This window comes from Anarrhichthys ocellatus, unplaced genomic scaffold (genome assembly GCF_004355925.1).
Source record: "Anarrhichthys ocellatus isolate YVR2014 unplaced genomic scaffold, GSC_Weel_1.0 scaffold6, whole genome shotgun sequence".
Lineage (NCBI taxonomy): Eukaryota > Metazoa > Chordata > Actinopteri > Perciformes > Anarhichadidae > Anarrhichthys > Anarrhichthys ocellatus.
The window spans coordinates 4884504-4906869 of NW_022280036.1; the positions used below are offsets into that span (position 1 = coordinate 4884504).

At 38.8% G+C, this 22366-nt stretch overlaps 1 protein-coding gene across 1 annotated transcript in view; it reads left to right on the forward strand.

Moving 5' to 3' along the window:
- ush2a (Usher syndrome 2A (autosomal recessive, mild)) overlaps positions 1 to 22366 on the forward strand; it is a 120259-nt gene that overhangs the window by 30044 nt on the left and 67849 nt on the right. Inside the window, exons 15-24 of the mRNA XM_031846206.1 lie at positions 1846 to 2009; positions 2451 to 2609; positions 2707 to 2935; positions 3912 to 4032; positions 4225 to 4372; positions 6774 to 7055; positions 9644 to 9819; positions 10369 to 10516; positions 16205 to 16311; positions 17383 to 17506. Of these exons, the coding sequence (XP_031702066.1) occupies positions 1846 to 2009; positions 2451 to 2609; positions 2707 to 2935; positions 3912 to 4032; positions 4225 to 4372; positions 6774 to 7055; positions 9644 to 9819; positions 10369 to 10516; positions 16205 to 16311; positions 17383 to 17506 (1658 nt within the window). The remainder of the gene's footprint in view (positions 1 to 1845; positions 2010 to 2450; positions 2610 to 2706; positions 2936 to 3911; positions 4033 to 4224; positions 4373 to 6773; positions 7056 to 9643; positions 9820 to 10368; positions 10517 to 16204; positions 16312 to 17382; positions 17507 to 22366) is intronic.

A 22366-nucleotide genomic window follows, 5' to 3' on the forward strand; every position in this document is an offset into this window, starting at 1 on the left:
CTCTCTCTTTTTTTGCCTTCTTTTATTCACTTTATCCTTTCTTGTTTTCTTTCATTGCGCTGGAAAAATGACAAATAAAGTCTTGGGTTATTACTGCTGAATGCTCCACTCGTGCCCGGAGTCGCTCCATAATAAGGATTACTTCATCTAAATATCATCAAGTAATTTATCCTCCCCCTTCAATCAATAGGCTTTGAACAAATAGATTATTTACACACACACACACACACACACACACACACACACACACACACACACACACACACACACACACACAGACAAATTGATGTGTGAGCAGTTGGCTTGTGTTGTTGTCCTGTGTCTCTATGTGTATCCATGGAGAACCGGGTCAGACAAATGCTGACCGCTGTTACCTTCATCACAGGGAAATATGATGATAAGTCTGTCTGGAGGGATTAGATATTGGCACATACACACACATTCACTTACACACATCATTTTATTACAAGGGATTACATATGTAATACTCTAAAACCCACAGTAACTGAAGATTTCTTCTGTTGGCACCTAAACATCTTTGAAAGTCATTTAAAGTTACTACATGACTCAATGTCATTGTGACAATTTTATGTTACTTTGCACACAATTCCCTGCATGTCACTGTTAAGTGCTGGTGTGTATACGCATGCTGTATCTCACTTAATACATACAAATTACTCTCTCTTCCACACACATATTGTACATTGAGGCTGATGAAAAAGGAGGGAATGGGTGTGATGTTGGTGTTTTCGTTCTCCTTGGGAATGGAGTGAAGGTCGAGTCACTGGCATTTGCGTGTATGTGTGTATTTGTATCTGTGTGTTTTTGAGTGGGTGTCTGTGTGTGTGTGTGTGTGTTTGAGCACCAGTTGACAGGACAAATTTGCGGCTCGTTAAGAGGCTGTGGCTTTTCACACAGCAATAAAGGAGGTGTGTCGGTGTGTGAGAGAGAGAGAGACAGAGCATGCGAGCAAAGTTAGTGTAAGAAAGAAAAACACAGTGTGGGTCTGTGTGTGGGTTTGTGTGAGACAGTAATAGGGTTTATACAGTGTTACTCTCTATGTCGGTGTAGTGTGTGTGAGTGTGAGCCAAGCATCTTCCAACATGCACATGTGACCATGTGTGCGTTTGTGTGTATTTGTGTGTGCATGTGACTGTGTGTAAAGGTGTGAGGTGGCTGGCCGGATGATCACCCACTGCCCAGCCCCAGTGAGGGTAACACCACACTGGTGACCCAGACACATACACCGTTAGACACACACACACACATACACGCACGCGCGCACACACACACACACACACACACACACACACACACACACACACACACAGACATAGAGATTTTGACAACTCTGAGGGGAAATGCATCTTCTGTCAAGTTAGTTTCACAGCCAAGGCATGATTATGGGTGGGATAGGCGGTAGTGAGGGTCTCCCTCACAGTGTTAAGTTGAAGACCCAACACCGTTCAGACACGCATAACCAGTCACAAGTTATCTTTGAACATTTGCAGACTAATCCAGATACATTTGAAAAAGCATTTTCTTTCTCTATTTGGCCTACCATCGGCACCTATACAATAGCATTGACTGTATGAACTTCTAGGAAACCATTATTTTACAAATACACAATCAAACAGTATGTCAATCCCAGCATCTGTGTGGTGATTGACGTACAACTAACACACCCACACAAACACACTTATACAGTATATGTGTAATTTAAGCTATTCAAAATACAATTTCTCATTAAAACGGTGTCTAAGTCCTTTTGATGTTGTTTTCAGTCTGTTAGCTGTAGTTATGTACTAAACGTCTTCATAATCTTTATTTTTTTTACTTGACCAGATGCCAGCCTTGTGCATGTGAGCCGATGGGCAGTGTCAATGGTTCATGTCAACCAGACTCAGGAGTCTGTGTGTGTAAGCTGCTGGTAACTGGAGACCAGTGTGATGTGTGTCAACCTGGAGCGAGTCATTTGGACCCTGAGAGCCACTTTGGCTGCAGTAAAGGTCTGTTTTACATGCATCCACACACACACACACACACAAGAGCAAATCCACACACACACTGACTTAAAGGCTAGCTGTGTCCTCCCCCCGATTTTCAATCTTTGCACTAAGCTACTGTAATCTACAGCTGCTGACTACAGCTTCATGTTTATCATACACACATGACAGTGTAATCAATCTTCTCATCTAACTCTCGGCAAGAAAGAGATTAGGTGTATTGTTGAACTCTTCCTTAAAGCATCAGCAAAGATTCAGTGCATCAATGATGTAAAATCTAATTCTATACAGTCTAATTTGGAGGCTTGCTGACACTGGTAACACATTCATACAAAAGCAACATGTTGTAATTATAAACCGTTTGCTCCTGTAAAATTACATAATTTGATCTGTTTAGTCTTTATGTATCATTGTTGCTCTCTTTTACTATTTCTGTCTGTGCAGCACCCTCCCAGCAACCTGCACCAGTGGGTTTTGCTCTCAGTTATTCCTCATTTCGTCTCTCTTGGCATCCGCCTGACTCCCCGAATTCAAACAGACTCAACTACACACTCGTCAGGGATGGACAGTCAGTGCATAGCATCCAGAGTCACTATCCTTTCAGTAGGTATCCACTCAGGTTCAAACAACTTTAATCTCCTTTTATTTCAAAAAACACATGAAACAAACAAATCCGTCCTCCTTCCCCATTTTCTTTTAGGCCCTGAATCATTTGAAGACACCGTTTTGTTTCCCTATACCAACTACTCTTACTGGCTTGTAACGGCTAATGTGGCCGGTGCGACAATAAGTGCATCAGCCTCATACCAAACTTTGGGTGCACCGCCAGAAGTAGAACAGCTCCATTTAAATATTGTAGGACGACCCAGTCCAACCACTGCTAGCTTTGACTGGAGCACGCCACCAAATGATACAGGCCCAGTGGAAAGGTAAGTAAGAAGAGAGAGGAGAGGAGGGTTTAAAAAGGCAGAGGACCCTGGACCGAAGTCAAAAGATTCAGTTTATGTTGTGATTCTGACTGAAGCTGACTGCCGACGAGATTGTAATGATCAATGTAAATCATTTATCTTATACCATGTGCATGTGCTAAAAGTAGCCAACTAGACCGAGTGACCCATTGAAGGCCCTCTTGGAGATGCAATTTCTAACAAAACATTCAGAATTGTTCATCCCTTCAAGCAAGACAGTCAAATGAAATTGAGGTGAAGGGGACTTAGAAAGCTTCAGTTAGGTTGAATGTGTTGGTGATTAAAGGAGAAAAGAGAGATGGAGAACATCAGATATAGAGAACAACCAAGTGAAGGACTTTTGGAAGCAGGAGGAAAGAGCGGGAAAACATATTGAAAATAAAATGATGTAGGAAAGGAAAACTGTTTATTTGACTCAAACACAGTTTCCCTGTGGCTACAGAAATAGAACATGGACAATCTGAGAGAAAAAGAACAAAGATGGAGATGGGAGTATCAATAAGTGGTATAATACATTTCATCGGGAGGTTTTGATGAATGGGAAGAGATGGAGGATTGACATATGAATGGGAAGGATCAGTTAAGTTTGAAGGTGGAGAGAGAAACAGAAAGTTTTAAACAGGATGGGTCGATTAGCACTTTCAATTATTTATATATTTTAAATATTATTTTTGGGGCATTGTTGCTTATAATGTATTGCTGCGAGACAGACAGGAAATGAGGTAGAGGGGGATGACAGAAGCCAGGACCTCTGAATTGCTATTCAAACCATTGGCATTGCAGTTTACATGGTACACGTCTTAGCCTCTAGGTCCCTGTGACGTCCCAACACTAGTTTATAACTGACCCACAATGTAAAACCGTCCCAGTGACCTAGTGGAGTTATAGCGAGAGATGAAATGAAGAAAAGAGGATTTGATCATCACATCTCTCACAGGTTTGTCCTATCATCCATGGAGTCTAGTGGAGCAGAGTCTGTCATTCACTACACAGGCCTATCTACAGAGGCTGTGGCAAGCGGCCTAAAGCCCTTCACCCAATACACTGTAACACTGGAGGTATGTGGGGCAAACAGTTGCCAGTATTTTTACTCTTTTAAAAACTTGTATTTATTGGATTATTATAGAAATGTCAAACAACTGCATCTTCAGAATCATATAACAAGTATGCTTGAGCCACACAACAGATGCACATTTTAAGCATGTAGAGCCTGCATGATGAAAATGACAAAATCCTAACCTTGTCGACAGGCGTGCTCCTCCGGTGGGTGCACTTCTACCCCACCGTTGTCTCTTCTGACAGCCTCTGCCCCCCCACAAAACCAGCCCCCACCCAGAGTCACTGCTGCGGGACCTCATACACTGCATGCTTCCTGGGAGCCCCCCAGTCAGCCAAATGGTAGGACCCCAAACATACACATGTATAGTGCACAGCTCATGTAACACAGAGAACTACAGAAAAAACATGCACAAACACAAACTGTACACACATCACACATCCATGCACTAAAAATGCACATGTTTTTATTAGAAGTACATTCAAATTACATATTATAACAGACATTTACATAATTAGTGGTCATGTCAGAATGAATAATACAGTAGAATAATCACACACACACACTAACATGAAACGCTTGCCTAGTAGCATGACTTTTAGGCTTGTGTCACTGAAGAAGTATGAGAAGCAACTCACAACACATACACTGAAGTACGCACTGAACTGGAACTGCCTTTGGTAAATCCAGAGAGCTTTGTAATGGCTCTAAGGCTCAATGTCATACAAAGCCCTGTAACCTGGCATTTTCTCTCTGTTTGTGTGTCTCATTTTTTTTCTCTCTCTGTTAATCTTTTTCTTTCCCTCTGTCATTCTTAGTCTTGTTATATGGGTTTCTCTGTGTCTCCTCTGCGTTATATCTCATTAATTCATTGTTTAAAGAATGGTTGAACTGGACACTACTTTAATCTCAGTCCTCACCTGTACACCTCCACCTTCTTCGATCAGTTTTTTTTCCTTGACTTGGCCAACCCTGTCATCTTTCTTGAATCAGCTGAGGTAGTCGCAATTTAGAAAACTAAGGGTTGAATGATCCTTTTGATGTATGTGGTCATATGTGAAAATAAAGAGAAACTGAAGAAGAGATTGGTTGGAAGAGATCATTTTAAATGCAACTCAACAGTGCATCTGCCAACACCAATTTTCATTTTTTTTCCTTAAATGGGGGTAAAAGCACAGTGTTTGCCTGGTTAACATTATTGCCTCGACCTTCTCTGTTGTGATTTGCAATCGTGCATTATCTTAATGGTAGTGCCATAGACGGTTTGTATTTTTGTTCTTGTCATCTGCTTTCAGCTTTTCATTACTATCTCTTCTGGACTTTACTCCATGGTGCCTTTGACACGCTATAAATTAATTTAGGAATTTAGGAATTGAAATATTATTAACAGATATCAAAGATAGAAAAAGATATCACTACTGCTCTACTTGCTCTAATTAATATATCATTATCAGTGGATGCTGATGTTGTATGGACTTTTAGAGAAACAGATGTAAAGACAGAAATGGTAAGATAAAGAATTTGATATATTTATTAGAGGAAGTAAGGATTGTCAATAGTTCAGAAAAGTTACCAAGAATGTTAACAGAGTATTTTTGGAGCCTAAAGGTAGTTTACAGCAGGCTGCAACCCCCAATTCTGAAATCGCATGAGGCGACTCTACTGGATGCAAAAAAGGAATCAGATTGTGTAGAAGTCTATGAGAAAATGACCCTATACCGCTCACTTGATTTATTACCTCATTAAACATTGTAAGCATGAGTTTATGGTCTCAATCGCTAGTTTTAAGTCTTCTTCAATACAGCATGATGTTCATTTAGTAAGATGTGTTCCCATTAAAAGTAAAAATGAACAATAAAGCAGGCCAGGCTTTACGGTGTGCTACCTTGTGATTGACAGGTTACCACCATGGCGTCATTCTGTTTGGGTTTTGTCCGCATTTAGTCTTAATTTTAGTCTGTGGCTTACAGCCAAAAGTATTCAAATAAACGAATGAACGACTCTATATGCACTTTATTGATGTCAGAGTGGTGAGAAAGGGAATAGAGAGGGCATGGTAAAGAGTGGTTCCACGTTAAGCTTCTCTATATTATTCGATTTTATTTCTATTTTATACTTATAACAGCATTTGGACACTCATCTATTCCATAGTGGGTCTGTAAGTCTCTTATTGTGTTTTGGTGCTGCCTGCTTTGTCCTCATCCTAAACCAGCTCTGTCATTTTCCTATTAACAAGTGGAATGGAGCATGAGCGATTAGGACAATAGCCTGGCTTCCACCAGAGAGCTAAACAGGACTAGCCAGGACTTAGTCATTATCAGCCTGTTTTCTACTACAGGGCCAAATGCTGGCCAGGGCTTTCTCACTATTTGTGGTGTTAGATTTTTGGCAAAAAAACATCAATGTATTAAAGACAATTTACGAATTTTAGCATCGGGTTGCCAATAGGGATGAGAATTACGCAGGGCTGCAGCTTCTAACACACACTTGATGCTTTGACTCTTTCATTATAAACGGGCTGAATTGGCACTTTAAATTCGATTTAAAAAAAAAAAAAAAAAAAAAAAAAAAGGGTTGAGTTTGGATAAAAAAATAAAACGGGTGCAGTCTTTCCCAAACAATTCCTGTAGCTGCAATTGTCGCTTCCCTTATTTGATTTCAGAAATAACTGTTTAGTGTTTGTTGTAGTCATAAGTACTAATCTTTTGCATATACCTTTTTACTATTTTACTTTCTGTACAGGTGTTATCACAAGGAACGAGGTTTTTCTTCGCGGACCAATGGAATCACAGAATCCTTCAAGCCCAGCTGTTGAGAAGCGAGTGTTTGTCAGCACTGGTTGGCTTGATCCAAGTGTTTCCCTAGAAGAACAGCTTACCAATAGGAGCTCAGTCTCGCCCCCTGAGAACAATGCCGTTGCAGGAGATCTGCAGGCGTTTTCCACCTATCAGATGAGAGTTGTGAGCATCAATATGGCAGGAAGTGTCACGTCCGGCTGGGCCACAGCACGCACCATGGAGGGAGGTTTGTATAGCTCCTGATCGTAGTTACATTAAGCTTTCATGCATTTTTTTGTTATTCAGTCTTGGTGTGTATCCAGGGCCCAAAAGGGCCAAGTTAAATCAATTTACTTTTAATATTTTAGTTTAAGTTCTATATAGGTTGATATTTTAATTCATCTTAAAGTGATTACACACCAGACAAAGTCAGACGACTTTAAATAGAAGTTATGGCCTAAATAGTCAACAACACGGCTTGTGAATGCTGTGGTGTTGACCTTTTATAGTTTATAGTTATTGTAGTCCACCAGATGCTGATTTATCTAATACAAAATTAATAGTATTAAATTAAAATAATACATGCATTTGCCGAAAGAAATGTAGTGAAAAGAAAGAGGGAGGAAATAAAAACTGTGTGTGGGGGAGGGGAATCTCATTAAGGTATTTGAATTTCAAATAGATGATATGGCTCATTAGGACTAAACGATTGCCTCCAACACCACTCTAAGCTATGTGTCTGGATAACAAGCATATGATAACACCATTTTAAATGTGAAGTGTGTGTCGGTGTTTGTGCACGTGCATGCGCTGTGTCAGAAAGAAAGAATATGATTGTGGTTATGTCTACCATGAATCACATTTCACAGCATATTTCACAGCTAGATGCCATCAACAGCAGAATAAAAGAATCTTTCTCTTTAATCTGTCATGTAATAGTGGCTCTCACAACCGTAGAATTATGGAATGCTTAAATCCATTAAATCCACATAATATCCACTAAGTCTCGGTTTTAAATGTATCTCTTTGTGTCTAAATAAGTATTTTCATTTTAATTAACGCATTGTAAAAGGTTCATTTTTATAGTAATAGGTGGTCGTCAAAGAAAGACTTACCATAAATTATTGACGAATCAACAACAGTGTTAAATTTATACATTTCAGAGATTAACAACGTGTCATCTTTAAGTGTCACGCACATATAATCTAAGAGAACTGATTTTCAACAGTCAAAAAGTGAATTTCTTATTAGAAGCTAATCTAAATGGATAATAATTTGAGTCATATTCTTAGTTTCTCAGTTCGTACCTGTATAATAACCCTGTTGCTATTTTGGCTGTGCTGATCACTATTTACACACATAGTGTAGTGAATGCAGCCAAGGGCACTCTGGTGGCTCGAAGAAAAGGCACATTATTATGAGTTCATAATGTTAGAAATAGATATCAGCTAACTTGCTTACCTAACCTGCTAGTCTAGCCTCGGTAACAAAAAATCCATGGATGTATAAATAAAACTGGATGCAGTGTTGGAGGCTCAGTGATACATGGAGCCAAGAAAGTTCAACTTCCGTCAATAAATTAGCTGTATTTTCAGCATCAGTGGACCCGTAGAGCAAGCCCACAAGCGTTTCCTTTAACCGGCCTCAGCCTGCTCACATGAACAGCAGTTCATTTGTTAGTCTGGATTTGGCTATTAATGCATTTTACAACTTTTAGAACATAATCATTTAAATAAGGGATATTAATGTACTCTTACTGTGAAGTTGATTAACCTTTAAAAAATTAGAGACCTCTCTTTCCCAATGTAAGTGTTTTTGGGCCCAATGGCATCACGTGACGGACCAAGAAGTTAAAATTCCATCATTTGGCCACTATGTCAAATTGCCATTATTATGAATCCCACTACTTTTGTTGGCAAGATCCGCCCTGCATAGCATTCAAGCGCTAGGATTGTGGCCAGGTGCCCAATGCTCGCCGAATTACTGGTAACCCGATTTGTTTGGGTCCTTTCTATGCCCTGACCACTGGGCTATCATGACCCTAACTAGTCAAGATCAACGCCTAACCTTAACCAATTGTCTCTTTCTCAACCAGCTACGCAGGGCGGGTCTTGCCAAGAAAAGCATCGGGATTCATAATGACGCGTCAAATTGGCTCAAAGCCTGGTGCTCTTCCTAGATGCTTGCTAGAATCTCTAGTATTTGATGGCCTCGTGATTCCGCTGTAGCTGAATAAAAGCTGTATAAAAGTTACTAGTTATCTAAACTTACAGAATTTACTGCTTAAGTCACTTGGGGGAGACTATTTACACTTCAGTTGGCAGTCCTGAAGTGAGCGATTACGGTTATTTTATTTTCTGCAGCTTCGGGGTTAGGTATTAGCTAATTGAATTCATGCATGAGATTAGCATTAATTTAACTAAACAAAAACATCTAAGAAAACGTTACCTTATTGTACATTGTGAATAGTACGACTTTAAATTGGTGGCTGTTAAAAAAGCTGTGTAAACAACTTAGAAATTAGTAAGTTATAGCATAATAGATAAATGAATTAATTGAACAGGTAAGGTTGTGTGCTGTGTCCTCTTAGCATTAGCTTCAGCTAACTGTATTTAGTGGCTGGTACTTTGTGTTACCCTCTACCCCTTTTATGTATTCTCAAAATGTTCAAAAATGTATTACTATATTTACTGATTTGCTACATTTTTCAACATTACTTCTTGGTTTCTTCAACAGATTTCTCATGTATAAATATGCATTAATAACGTGTTATTGACTAGTTCAACACTAATGAATGGCTAACTGTGGTGTGTGATGTGTGTATTTCATACATAGTCCCAGAGTTGATGACTCCTCCAGAAGTGTCTGCACTGTCATCCACCAGTCTCAAGGTTTCATGGAGTACTGCTGAGGGTCAAGGGATCATTGCCAGAGGACTGGTCACAGAATTTCGGGTCAACTTGCTCAATAAACAGACCAACAATCCCTACGCTCCTCCGGTTATTAGTCAGGTGACGTACGGACACACTTTCCCTTGCACATAATTAGCAGGACAACTATAAAACTTTCAGTTGAGTGAAAACTGTGCTTTTTGCTAAAAGTCGAGGTAAACAGGGTTTTTATATAGTTTTTCTGTTCTTGGTAAATGCTTTTTTATTACCTCATCCTCAGTATAACTGATGTTTCACCATGCTTTTCTTATGTAGAAAATATTCTTACCCGCAGCAGCAGTAAAGTTTTCGAAGCACAGTGTGAATAAATATGTAATTGACCCAAACACTTTGAACTGGCCAGGCAATTCAATACAATTTGATCTGATTTGATATGTCAGGCATTCTTTATTGAAAGCACTGATATCTTAGCAGATGGTCACAATTATTATACAATTAATCGTGCAGCTACTACATCGTTGGGTGTGTGTGTGTACCAAATGAATAAACTGAGGTAACTGTGTATGATGCCGCTTTCTTGCCTCTGTTTCTCTCCTCGTTTCTTCCTCATAAAGTAAAACATAAATTGTCACAACAAGTTTTATTTCCCTCTTTGTCTCACTTTTTCAGGTCTTACACAGGGTGGGACCATTGTCACAGCCTGTTCATTTAGTGAAAGGACTGAAGCCTTACCATGTGTACAACTTCACCATTACGCTCTGTACAAAGACAGGTTGCATTTCCAGTCTGCCAAGCACAGGGTGGACCCTACCAGCAGGTAAAACATAAAGATATGCACGCAAACGCACATAATTGCAGACAAAACTTCACAACAGTAATCAGCTTAGTAGAAAATAGGTTCAAAGACATGAAAATGCTGATAGAGCCAATATTTTATAATATGGCATACAGTATATAGATAGATAAGTTCAGTCAAATACAAACTGTGTGCAGTAGTGAATCATTAAATTGCGTGGTATTCTCTGAATAACAACTGCAACACAGGCTTCTGACATAATGCACACTCGTATCCAAAAGCACACAGTCTGTCATTGGGTACTTGAGCGGCGACAACATTGGTCGTGTTAACCAGAGGGGATATTCATGGCGCTCGGCAGTAAAAACAATTTACTGTTAATTACAAGGAGAAAAATGTGGCGTAGCAAACACTTCCTGCTAGCCATGAATCAAACACACACAGTTACAGAAACACACATGCAGTCTCTCTCTCTTAGATTTATAACCATTATGGCAGTAGAATGAATTAGCTGTGTTTAATAACTCGGGCACAAATCTATGGGACTGAGATGAGCACTAATTGATCAGTGCAGGATGACATACATTCACGTAATTTTTATTCAACGTCTTTATCTGTCAGTTTCTTTCTGGCAGTGTGTTGCTTTCTCACTTTTTCACTCAATCTATCATTCACTTCTATCTCTTCCTGGCACTTTCACTTAAACACAAAATAGCACATGGCAGCAGACAAACATGAATCACTCTGCGATATAAACACACACACACACACACACACACACACACTTACTTACTTCTGACCCTCCAACACACTTTCCATCTGTTCACTCGTGGTCTCTGCTCTTGCTGCTCATTTTATGTCTTTTTGGGTTTTGAATTTGTTTTGTTTATCCCTTTAGGTGAATAGACAATGGGTGCGCTGGGTGGTTGTGAAAAAAGCCTTTTATCTATAAATACTTGCTCAGGGATTTGGGCTTTTGAACGTACTCTCAACAGCTACATCTGCTGCCATAGAGAATATTTTCATTTCACACAATTCTCAAAAAGTCCTTCCTTGTGTTTATTTTGATGAATGATACTTCATATTGTAATCGGTGGACTTTTTAAATGTATTTTTAATGGCTACATCTGTTGACACACTGACGATGTTTATTTCAAGTGATTCCAAAGACTTTTCTTGACTGTAATACAGTACAGTACAATATGGCTTATTGTACCCAGTTGACTTTTTGAATGTATTTTTAACAGCCACATCTGTTGCCACCATTTTGTTTCATCCAACGCCAAAGATGTCCCTTGTTTCAACTATAAGAAATGATAATAGCATATGCCGTTTAGCAGATTTTTTTTTATATGCATAGCATGTGCCACTTCATTGGGTGTAGAGCTTCTGTCGTAGCTCCACACCTCAGAGCACTTTTTCTCATTCAGTTTTAAATCATCTTGAGTGTTCACAGAAAATATATAATAATAGTTTTAGCGCATAATCTAAGCTATCAGAAGGTGCAAACCCCCTTAGGCTATTACAACAGTTTTTCCTCTGTAACCTATCGACATTAGGGAGCAGATGAGCTTTAACAATGAGATGAAAGAAAGCAGTTGCCTTCCATTTATTCTTTTTTTCTTGCCCATTTTTTCTACAGTTATTTAAGTTTTAGACAACCATATTTTAAACCTTGCCACAGTCAGTTTTGTTGTTGTTTTTTGCTCTTACAGACAGAAAGTCTAAATATCTTTAACTGAATTTGTCAGGTCGTAGTTGCAATATACTGTTCATATTTCATTTGATTTTCGTTTTATCTGTCAATTTCAGAATCAAACGTTTTCAAATCAATCCTGCTTTTCTCTGTGCTGCGCCAAATATTTTTCCTTTTCTGTAAAAACCCAAATCCCTTTAGAACCCATTCTCACCCTGCAGAGAGAACACATCTTAGTCCAAGTGCAAAAAATATAACCTTTGTATTTTATTTATTTTGCGACAGAATCCCTTACCTTATAATTTATTCTAAAGTAATCTATATTGTTGCTGTATGTTAATATGTAGTTCCTTAAGGTTTCTCCTCCTAACAAACTGCAGCCTCTTTGGCCCTTATTGTTGTTAGTAAAAATTTGCAGAAAAACTGAAAACCTCTGCATGTCCAATCAGTTGTTATATTTGGTTTTTTAAATTGTATTTTACAGAAATGAAATGAAAATTTGTACGTATAAACCCTGACTAAAACAGTTTAAGGAGCAAATTGTCCTCACATTAAGCAGTACTCCTAGTAGGAAGTACTTGAGCGTGGTACTGATGCACTGATAAATGTCCCACACATAAGGCTGTGCCATTAGAGTCAGCTACCATCTGCTGTAAGTGAGCAGACAACATCTGCGAAACCACTGGAGTTACACCAAAGCACACGACTGAACATTAGCGTGCACACTGAGACAGACGTAACGACACAAGGAGAGCGCTCTCTGTCCATGTGTGTGGATGCATTTGCAATTGTTTCAATGCGAGTGTCTTTCCACAAAGTTATCGATCAAGACGTAAAGTGAGTGGCTAATCAGGGACTGATGGTGATGTTTTATGTATCCTACATCCATAAAGGCTTGTTCTACAAGACATACACACAGAGAGACACACACACACACACATACACTCACACTGTAACACCACTCAACAGAACAGGAACTTTATTGATTTACGCATAATTGGCCTGAGGCCCTTCTTGAGGAGAGAAATATGCATGGCAAGGGATCGCGATGTCAATAAGTGGTGTGCTTGTGTGCGTGGTGTAACTGTACGCTAAGAGCCTGTTAAGACATGTCAGTCGCTGTAAAAACAGAAAACACACACACATGCACAATTGCTCCTGGGAGCTGGCCCATGATTTAGCTGCTTCATTACCATGTCGGCAGCTAAAATTAACCTTTCTGGTGGACTGTTAACCTGTGTGTGGGTGTACATGTGTGTGTTTGTGCACATGCAGGATAAGGCAAGTGGCTTTCGTCAAACTGAATGTGTCACAGTGTTAAGTACATTTCAGTGAATTAACAAGCAGACACAATAAAAGAGTACGTGACACGCAAAGAATACAGGACAGGGCATTAGAATCCAATCGATCATCCGCGTTGATAGCTGTCTCATATGACATAATACACACCGACAAACAAATGCACACACACACTTCAGTCCTTTTGAAGTCTATCAAAGTTTGCAGTGTTTTTCCTTGAAATGCAAGTTTGGTGGATAGAAGATTACAACCTGTACCCCCAATAATGCTGTATTTAATTAAGTGAGCAAATAAAATAAGTTAGTGGAGGAATAACTTTTTTGACACAGTTACATAATAGAGCTACCAGTTTTAAAAGATGTTGTGCCACATGTAATAACATTTTTGGATTTTTTTCCCTGTGTCAGTATTTAGTTACACTTTAGGCTCTTTAGGTAATCACTGTACAATCGTGTTTCAGACAGCAGAGATCAATCTCCTGCTGTCAGAAATCAGAGCACAAAAGCATACTTTTTGTTAAATTTATTCATATTATATTATAATAAATTCTAATTTTAATTTGGCCACCCCCCAAAAAAACTTACATTGTATTACTGCAGCAGGTGATGTGACACTGCAATAGACTGTGTTGACCTGGACAACGACTTGCATAAAAGGCCGTGAGGGAGCTTTTGGTGTGAATTAACTCAGCAAGGTTTGTTTGCGCCTGAGAGACAATTGTAGATACAAGAAAATGGGGGAACTTTCATAGATATAAGAATAAACCTGTTTTTACAAAGGCTTCTTGCATCAGGCCCATTGACTTTTCACTGATCACACACGTCTCAAAAGTCTCGTAGGAAGAACAAATAATTTGATTTAGATTTCTGTTAAAGACAAATTATCATTAACGTCAACAACATTGCAGAATGAGAATACGAGACATCTGGAGAGAGCAGACAAACCTTTCCCTGATGTTTTGAACCAGTCCAGTCTAATCCTTCTTTGTGTCGCAAAGTACACATATTCCCTGTCCAATGATGTCCTGTGTCAATCACAGGTGACAATAGCTCTACTAGGATGAGAGAATCAGTTATAATACCTTCAGTAACATTTCCTCAGGTCAGTCTCGTTTGATCAAACAACAGAACCAGCAGAGCATGGTCCCTTTTGCCACTGGGTTTTACACAGAATCCCAGGAAACCTGGCTTGACCCCTGACGCAGTGAGAAAGTTGTTCACAAGATAAAGGTCTGCCACGTAGCAATGCCATAACAATTTATCTACTTTAATCTAGAAACAGACACATTTGTGCATTGTAATCTCCCCGCCTACTTTCAGACCATCTGCCTCTAATACACATAAAACACACACACACACACACACACACTCACTCATTCATTCAGACTAAAAATTGATATCTGCATATGAATGCAGAATCTATAAACAATCGGACAAGATTTTGGTATCTGAAGCATTCCGGTTTCTGTTTGTAGTTCGTTTGTTGTTCGTTTGTGGTCTGACTAGTGTTGACCAATCATGTTTGAGCAGACTTTGGGTACATGCAGGTTAACAGTCTGTGTGGAGAGCAAAATAGGCGGAACGCATTGGCCGCAATGCAATCTTGGAACTCTGACAAACGTTTAGCTTTTTATTTATTTAATTATTATTAACTGTGAACTGAGTGTAACTGGTTAATTGTTCAAACATCTGGTTGTAGTCATCGTAGTCTACTCAAACTCCACTCTCGCATCTCAAGTTGCTAATCGGTCTGTAAACAATCACCAGCACACGAAAGAGGAAGTCTCAGCCCATTATCCCCTTGAGGCTAAATCGGCGTCAGATAGATCCAAGATTTTTCAGACTTTGGTTAAACCGAAAGAATAATTAGTTTTCTAGCACACATTCATCAATGAAGAACACCACTGTTTAAAATGAGGTGTGTGTGTGGCACATTCAATGTTCTAAATGTCACCATAGCTCATTTCAATAGACTGGTAAGCTATCGATTGGCAGTAATTTATGGTTTGATGTGCCAAGATGAGCCGTCTAAGACAACCTGTCCACTTCCCCTTTAAGAGCTCTATTAGAACTCACACTAAAGATGGTCTGCATGTGTGTCACCGAGAGCTAATTTACTCCTACCACAGAACATTTAGACCATTACTGAAACACACACACACACAGAGACAGAAACACAACGATGGAGTGACACTTAATGCACGCACATCTTCCCCATCTCTACACCAGTCCATCACTTGCCTCTCTATCCATTCCTGTATATCTCCTCTCACCATATCAGCCGGGCTCCGGTTGATTTATTTATGATACACGTGGAAGCTACAGCTCAAGTAGCGCTCGGTATTTTTTCAAAGGGACATTCAATTTAACATCTAAAGTGAAAGAAGGAAATTAAATTGACCCTCTGTTAAATTAAAATTGGGCTTTTGTGCAGTCTAGACATACAGTGGGTATGAGATAAAGTGAGCCGTGACTTTTTTTCTTCAGGAAAAAAATAACATCAAGTTCACAAAATCAGTGTATTGATGATTACAACCACAACATGAGAATGCATTGCTTAAGTGTTTCTATGTGCACATTTACATACATTTACCAAACAAAGCACTTAGGTGGTTCACAAATCCATATATAATGAAAATCTGATTTAAAATATTAGAAAAGTTATTTGCGTTGAGTTGGCATTCAATCTCTCATTTTCTACCTTTCTCTCCTCAGCTCCAACAGGACTGTCTCCTCCTCAGTTACATCCAGTAAATAAAACCACCATTCAGATAGACTGGGACCCCCCAGCCCAACTCAATGGACCAGACCCACTATATCAGGTCTGATAGAGGATTTGCTTAAATACAGTATGCCAGTTTGCATTGGGTTTTTTGAGCTCTTTGTGTGTGTGTGTGTGTGTGTGTGTGTGTGTGTGTGCGTGTGCGTGCAAGACAGTATTCATAGCCATTCACACAGTGTACATATATGTGCTGGTCTAGTCTGCACAAATGTAATGAAGCACTGTTTTAGACTCACTAGCGGCATGACTCTATACAGGCAATGTCTGTTTACTCTTAGTCCACACTTTTGTACCAGACTATCCAATGGATTGGCACAAAAGTTTCCACAGACATTCATGGTGCCCAGAGGATGAATCCTACGGACTCTGTTGATCATTTGACTTTTCCTCCATGGGGTTGGCATTTGTGGTTTTGAGTGAAATGTCATCTGTTGGATGGATTGTAACACATTCTAGCCCGCATCAAGATAAATTGTCTTTGGTGATCCCCTAACTTTTCATCTTGCGCCGTTATCAGGTCAAAACGTTTATGACTAATGGCATTTCCATTAGCCTCAGCTGTAACTACTTTGTGTTTGTTGCTAATTAGCAAATGTTAGCACGCTAACAACTTGCTCAACTAAGATGAACATGGTGTAAACATTACACCTGCTTAACATCAGCTTGTTTACGTTCTCATTGAGGGCAAGTTAGCATGCTGACGTTAGCATTTAGCTCAAAGCACATCCTCTTGGTGCCACTAGGATGTGCGTAGAATTTTAAGCCACGGTTATGTTCCCAAATGGACGCATACATGGACAGCTGCGGACACAATAGACATTTAGTAGTGCACTACCAATTGTATTGTAGTGGCTGCACAGACAGGTCTGTCTGGTCACAACAAATTGGACACAGAGCATACACCCCCTGATGATACAATTTACGTCACAGCGCCTCTCGCGGACGTAGAGAGTATAACTTTAGTGTTGTGTCCGAAATGAACCTGGACTTGGAGAGTATAGTATCTATTGTGACAACCGTAAAATAAGTATATTGAGTATGGTTGCTGTAATAGGCACCGTTATCAGTTATATTATTATTATTATTAATAACATTAATTTTCTTTTTTTAGGTGGAGAGGTCAGACGTCTCTCTCTCTGACCCACAAGGTCCAGTTGTCAGAGGAACCAGATTCTCAGGAAACGGTTACTACCAGTTTCCCAGTGACACCCTTCCTGTCAACACTGACTTCACAGGTAAGAAACTACTGTATATCTAGGTATATGCAGATTACTGTGTGTGTCAGAAAATGGACGGCATGTCCATCTGCATTACTATATTCTGTACATGTGAGTATGTGTGCATGTGCATACATACGTGCATGCCTGTATTTGTTGGTATGTTTTGTGTTGTTCGGTGATCGCACTGCAGTCTCTGTCTTGTAGTGACATTCCCCCGTCATCTTAAAGGACAATTATCTTTCTGTTTACCAGCATCATTAGAGGGTTGAGCTGCACAGCCAAACATGTTCTGCTTCATCTGAGAACATCACGCAGTCTGACGCTCATAATTAATGACTGCTGATACTAATCAGTGGGATTTGAGCGGCCAAAGCTCTTCGATGCCACTTGAGATTACTTCTCTGTCCTGTACAAACCTTGTATCACCAGCTATGACTTTCTGTAGGGACAACATGTTTAAATTTGGGTCATAGATTACACCTCCTCAAGCCCTGTTAAAACTGAATAATAAATGTCAAAAAATAATTTATATCTGTCGGCAAACCAGTTTTCTAAAACTGTTTTCTAAAACTGTTGACAAAAACCTGACTATGGGTAGATAAAGGTTTTCATCTGTAATCCTTATGTGACCGTGATAACTGTAATTGAGTCAACAAATCTCTCTCTGTTGGTCACATAATCTTGTTCCACTAAAATACCCAAATATGTTTGCCACCCGCCCAAAGTATACTGTTAATCTTACATCTAATACATCAGGAGCATCCAGCCCAAACAGTTTGTCAGTGTCCAAATATTGAAGAGAGCCACAGGATCTGAGGGTGACCTTTAGTGCCCTAAAGGCAGCAGCTTTCATGCACACAAACACACATCTAGATTGAATTTTTCACTGCATCTGAGTGGTGAAAAACACAGATTTTGTAAAGGCTTTTTGAATAGAAATTGAGGAGAAATTAAATGACTGTATTTGGAGAGGTAAGCCACCTTATACAATATCACAATAATCTATTCAAATCAATACTAACCTAGAGTTTATTAGAATAAAATCTGTACTTTTTTGTAACTCAGTGTTTATTGATTTTGTTGGGCAATCGGTAATTCAACTTAACAAGAAATTTACATAACACACACTAGTCAATTCCCTGATATTTTTGTTTTATACCTAGAAGATCGCCGTTGGAGCATACACATCTTTAATTACTTTTGATTTCAACAGACACTTAATTATCAAGCACTTTTAATATTTACTATTAGCACTAAGATTATCTATATATTCTTGTTTTCTCTCTCTCATCTTTTTCAACCTTTCTTCACAAAGGATAAGTTGTGTGTTCTTATGGATGTGAGTAGTCTGAATGTGTATAACTGTATGAATGTGAAAAGGGTGTGGCTGAAACAGAACATGAGTACTAAGTAAACCTTGTCTGGACTATAATTTACAAAGATCACACATCAGATTTATTTTTTTTATATATATATATAATGATATCACACCTAAGATCTCTGTCCTGTACAACTTACTTCTTTTGGAGCTGAATATTTAGATAGTGTACTGTTGCCTTAATGCAAATCTGGTTAAATGTTGAGAAATCCCAACAGTTGCCTTACTCTTACCTCTTATGCTCTATGTAAGCAAGACATAGAGCATAAGAGGTAAGTCTTGCTCTATGTAAGCAAGACCCGGGAACCATGGTTCTCTGAACGCTGTGATTTTATCCCAAATCAACAAATGTTTATTTTTGATCTCATCCATGTTCCTTCAGCACAAAGGTAAATACTGCCAGCAAATAGATGATGCGTTTTGCTATTGAGCAGTGCCTCTCATCTCCTCCACGTTCCTCCTTCATAAAGGGTAATGGATCAGACAATCACTTTCAAACCGGATCTATTCTGGACCAAGAATGTGTCGGCAGTCCTCAAACCATCGCCCTTTTACAACCATCAATACTAATAGCATCATCTACAGACAATTATTCCCATCGAAGCGCATGGAACAGCGAACAAATCAAAGCCAAATTGGATTATGAATGTAATGCAGTGTAATGCCCCCTCGAGAGTCAATTGATCACAGAGGAGAGACTCGTCAATCGTTGGTGTCTTATGGAAACCTAGTAACTCCGACAATGACAAATGGAACATATTCATATGAGGAGAATCTTTGTATCGTCTTTTCTTTTCAGTTTCATAATGCAAGATCTCATGATGATTCATTCAGCAAACATCACAACTATTAGATTATGCATTGCTTGGAAATTGGGGTCTTTTGAGTCTTGAGGAAACTCTTTTATACATATAAGTATGAATGCTTCAGAAGATCCTGGTGGGCTTTCTGTAGGAAACAGCAGATCATCATTTTTCTCCATCAACATTATGCAGCATTATGGGAATATTAGTAGTTTTTTGTTGTCCTAAATTGTTCATTCAGGTTCTTACTGCAGGCTTTCTGATTTGCTAAACATGTGAATTAAGCTAAGGCACATCTTTAATCAGAGCCAATTTTATGTATGTTAAATCTTAATTCAAATCAAGACATTACCTTGCAAAATCATATGATGTTTGCCATTTCACTTAATCAATGGCCACTTTACTGAAATTATTTTGGCCAAATAGGTTGTTTTCCATGAGCAATTATTGGGATAGAGGTGGATGTTTCCATTATGATAAGTCTGCTCACTTGTGATTAACGATGCTTCTTAATGCTGAATGAATTTAGGGTACTTGAGGTCAATATTTACCACACTGAATCTTACTTTAGATAGAACAGGATTATAACCATATGCAATCACGCTGTGATATGAATACCCTGTAAGTGCTTGTTTCCATAAATGCATGCTAGTCCATTCATCTTATCTGTAATGCTTCTATATCTGAAGCACTACAATGTGACTTCTTTCTCTCCTTGTTCATCTTTGAATTAAGGGCACTGGTTCTAAACAGATTATGAAATCCTCTCTCCTCATTTGTAATTCTTCAGTATTTGAGCCTGAAATTGTCAGATTGGAAAGAGGACGAGGGCCTGCTCACATTTCCCCTAACCCAGATGTATTTCTACAACCCACAGCCAATGAAGAGAGATGAAACATTACAAACAGTTTTGAAAAAAAGGAAAAGAATTAATACAGGAACAAATAGACTTGGATCATTTCCAGACATGTCTAATACAGTACATTTCTGCAGCACCACTGCAGCAACTGAGCAGGAAAGAGGGAAATGTTAAATGATACAAATTATTTTTCCTTAATTAATATGATTGATTGCCAGGCATTGACGTTGAGAGGAGGGGGGGGGGGGGGGGAGAAATGTGTGAAGGGAAAGTTTGCACAGACATCATTAGTTTTTCCCCATTTAAAGATTAATCAGAAGAGGCTGGGCTCTTTAATTCTGTCATTTGTATATTTAATGGGCTGCTGCAGAATCTATGGCTGTAATTAGCTAGCTGCCGCGCTCTCATTAATATGCCAGGCTCTGATTAATGCCAGCACAGAGCTAACATGACTGGAGTTATTCAGGTTATGTTGTGTAGATGATTACACACAACCTCCACTGTTTACTGAGACAGAGAGAGGAGAAACAATACAAGAACACATGAAACAATACCTACCGAAGAAATAAACTTTTTAATGTTACATATTGTTGAATAAAACATAATTCCTATTTGTTCACTTTGTCACACACACCGAGAGAGAGAGAAAGAGAGCAGCTGCACTTGTTCATTATGAACAATAAACTATATTTAAAACAGTTCTCAATAATTTAATTTAGAAATGACCCAGTTTTAGCTATATGGTGTAATTGACTCACTTAACCTAGAGTTGATGGTGTGAGTATAATTGGTTTTATGTACTTGTAGGTCATAAAATGTTTCTTTACAGTAGATTAAGTAATATATCATTCATGAAAGCAACTTCCAGATTTTGACACAACAGCACTGTGAAATTATATTTAGCGACAAAGATCTCTGAAAACGTTCTTTTTTTCATATTCTTCATGGTTCTTCATTGCATTCACACTGCCTTGTTCAGTTAGTCATTGCATGATGGTTTAAAATGGTTCCTCAACAATAATTCACAACATGTAAAATGTTTATTGTGGATCATACAGGTTTCTGCATGACTAGTTGTGAGGCATGAAGTTGGTGATATTGTTTGGTCAGTTGGTTGGTTGTTCACTCGATCTCAACACTTTGCCTTAGAGCAGAATGTCCTCACATCTAATGGCCGGGTGGGTTGGCATGAAATTTGGTTGATATTCATAATGCCTGGCCAAAATATCAACTACTGCACAAAAAATATCAGAATGTTATACAAGGAGCACAGTGTGCACACATGTATGAACTCCAGAGGATGGTTCAATAATCTATTACAGTGGTACTTCATCTTATACCTCCTTTTGGACCTTTCTTCAGTCAAGTACCCCGTAACCAGCGCAAAACCATTTTTGGTAGAAAAAAAAAGTTTTTGTTCTGAAAATTGACAGCTGATGGCAGTTATTGATTGAGTTGAAAATAGGACTATTGAATATGAAATGTTTTTTTTTTTATGAATATTTTTAAAACAGTCTCACGTACCCCCTTGCAGTACCCACGAAGTACCCCTAGGGTTCCCATTTGAGGAACACTGATCTATTAAATTGTTGAGCAGATTCATCCTCCCAAAAGAATAGGTACTTGATTTTATAAGAACCGTTCTTTGGTGCAATTTCAGGAACTTCTTTTCTTTCCTCTACAGCACAAAGAAAAGCAACGTTGTCAGTGTGTTTGTCTTTTTTAGATGTAGGGCGATGTAATGAACATGTTGCCCCGATGGACCACTTTGCCTTTTTTATTTTTAACTAGCAATGAAAAGTGGACCCACAATAATTATCTCTATTAATTTGTTC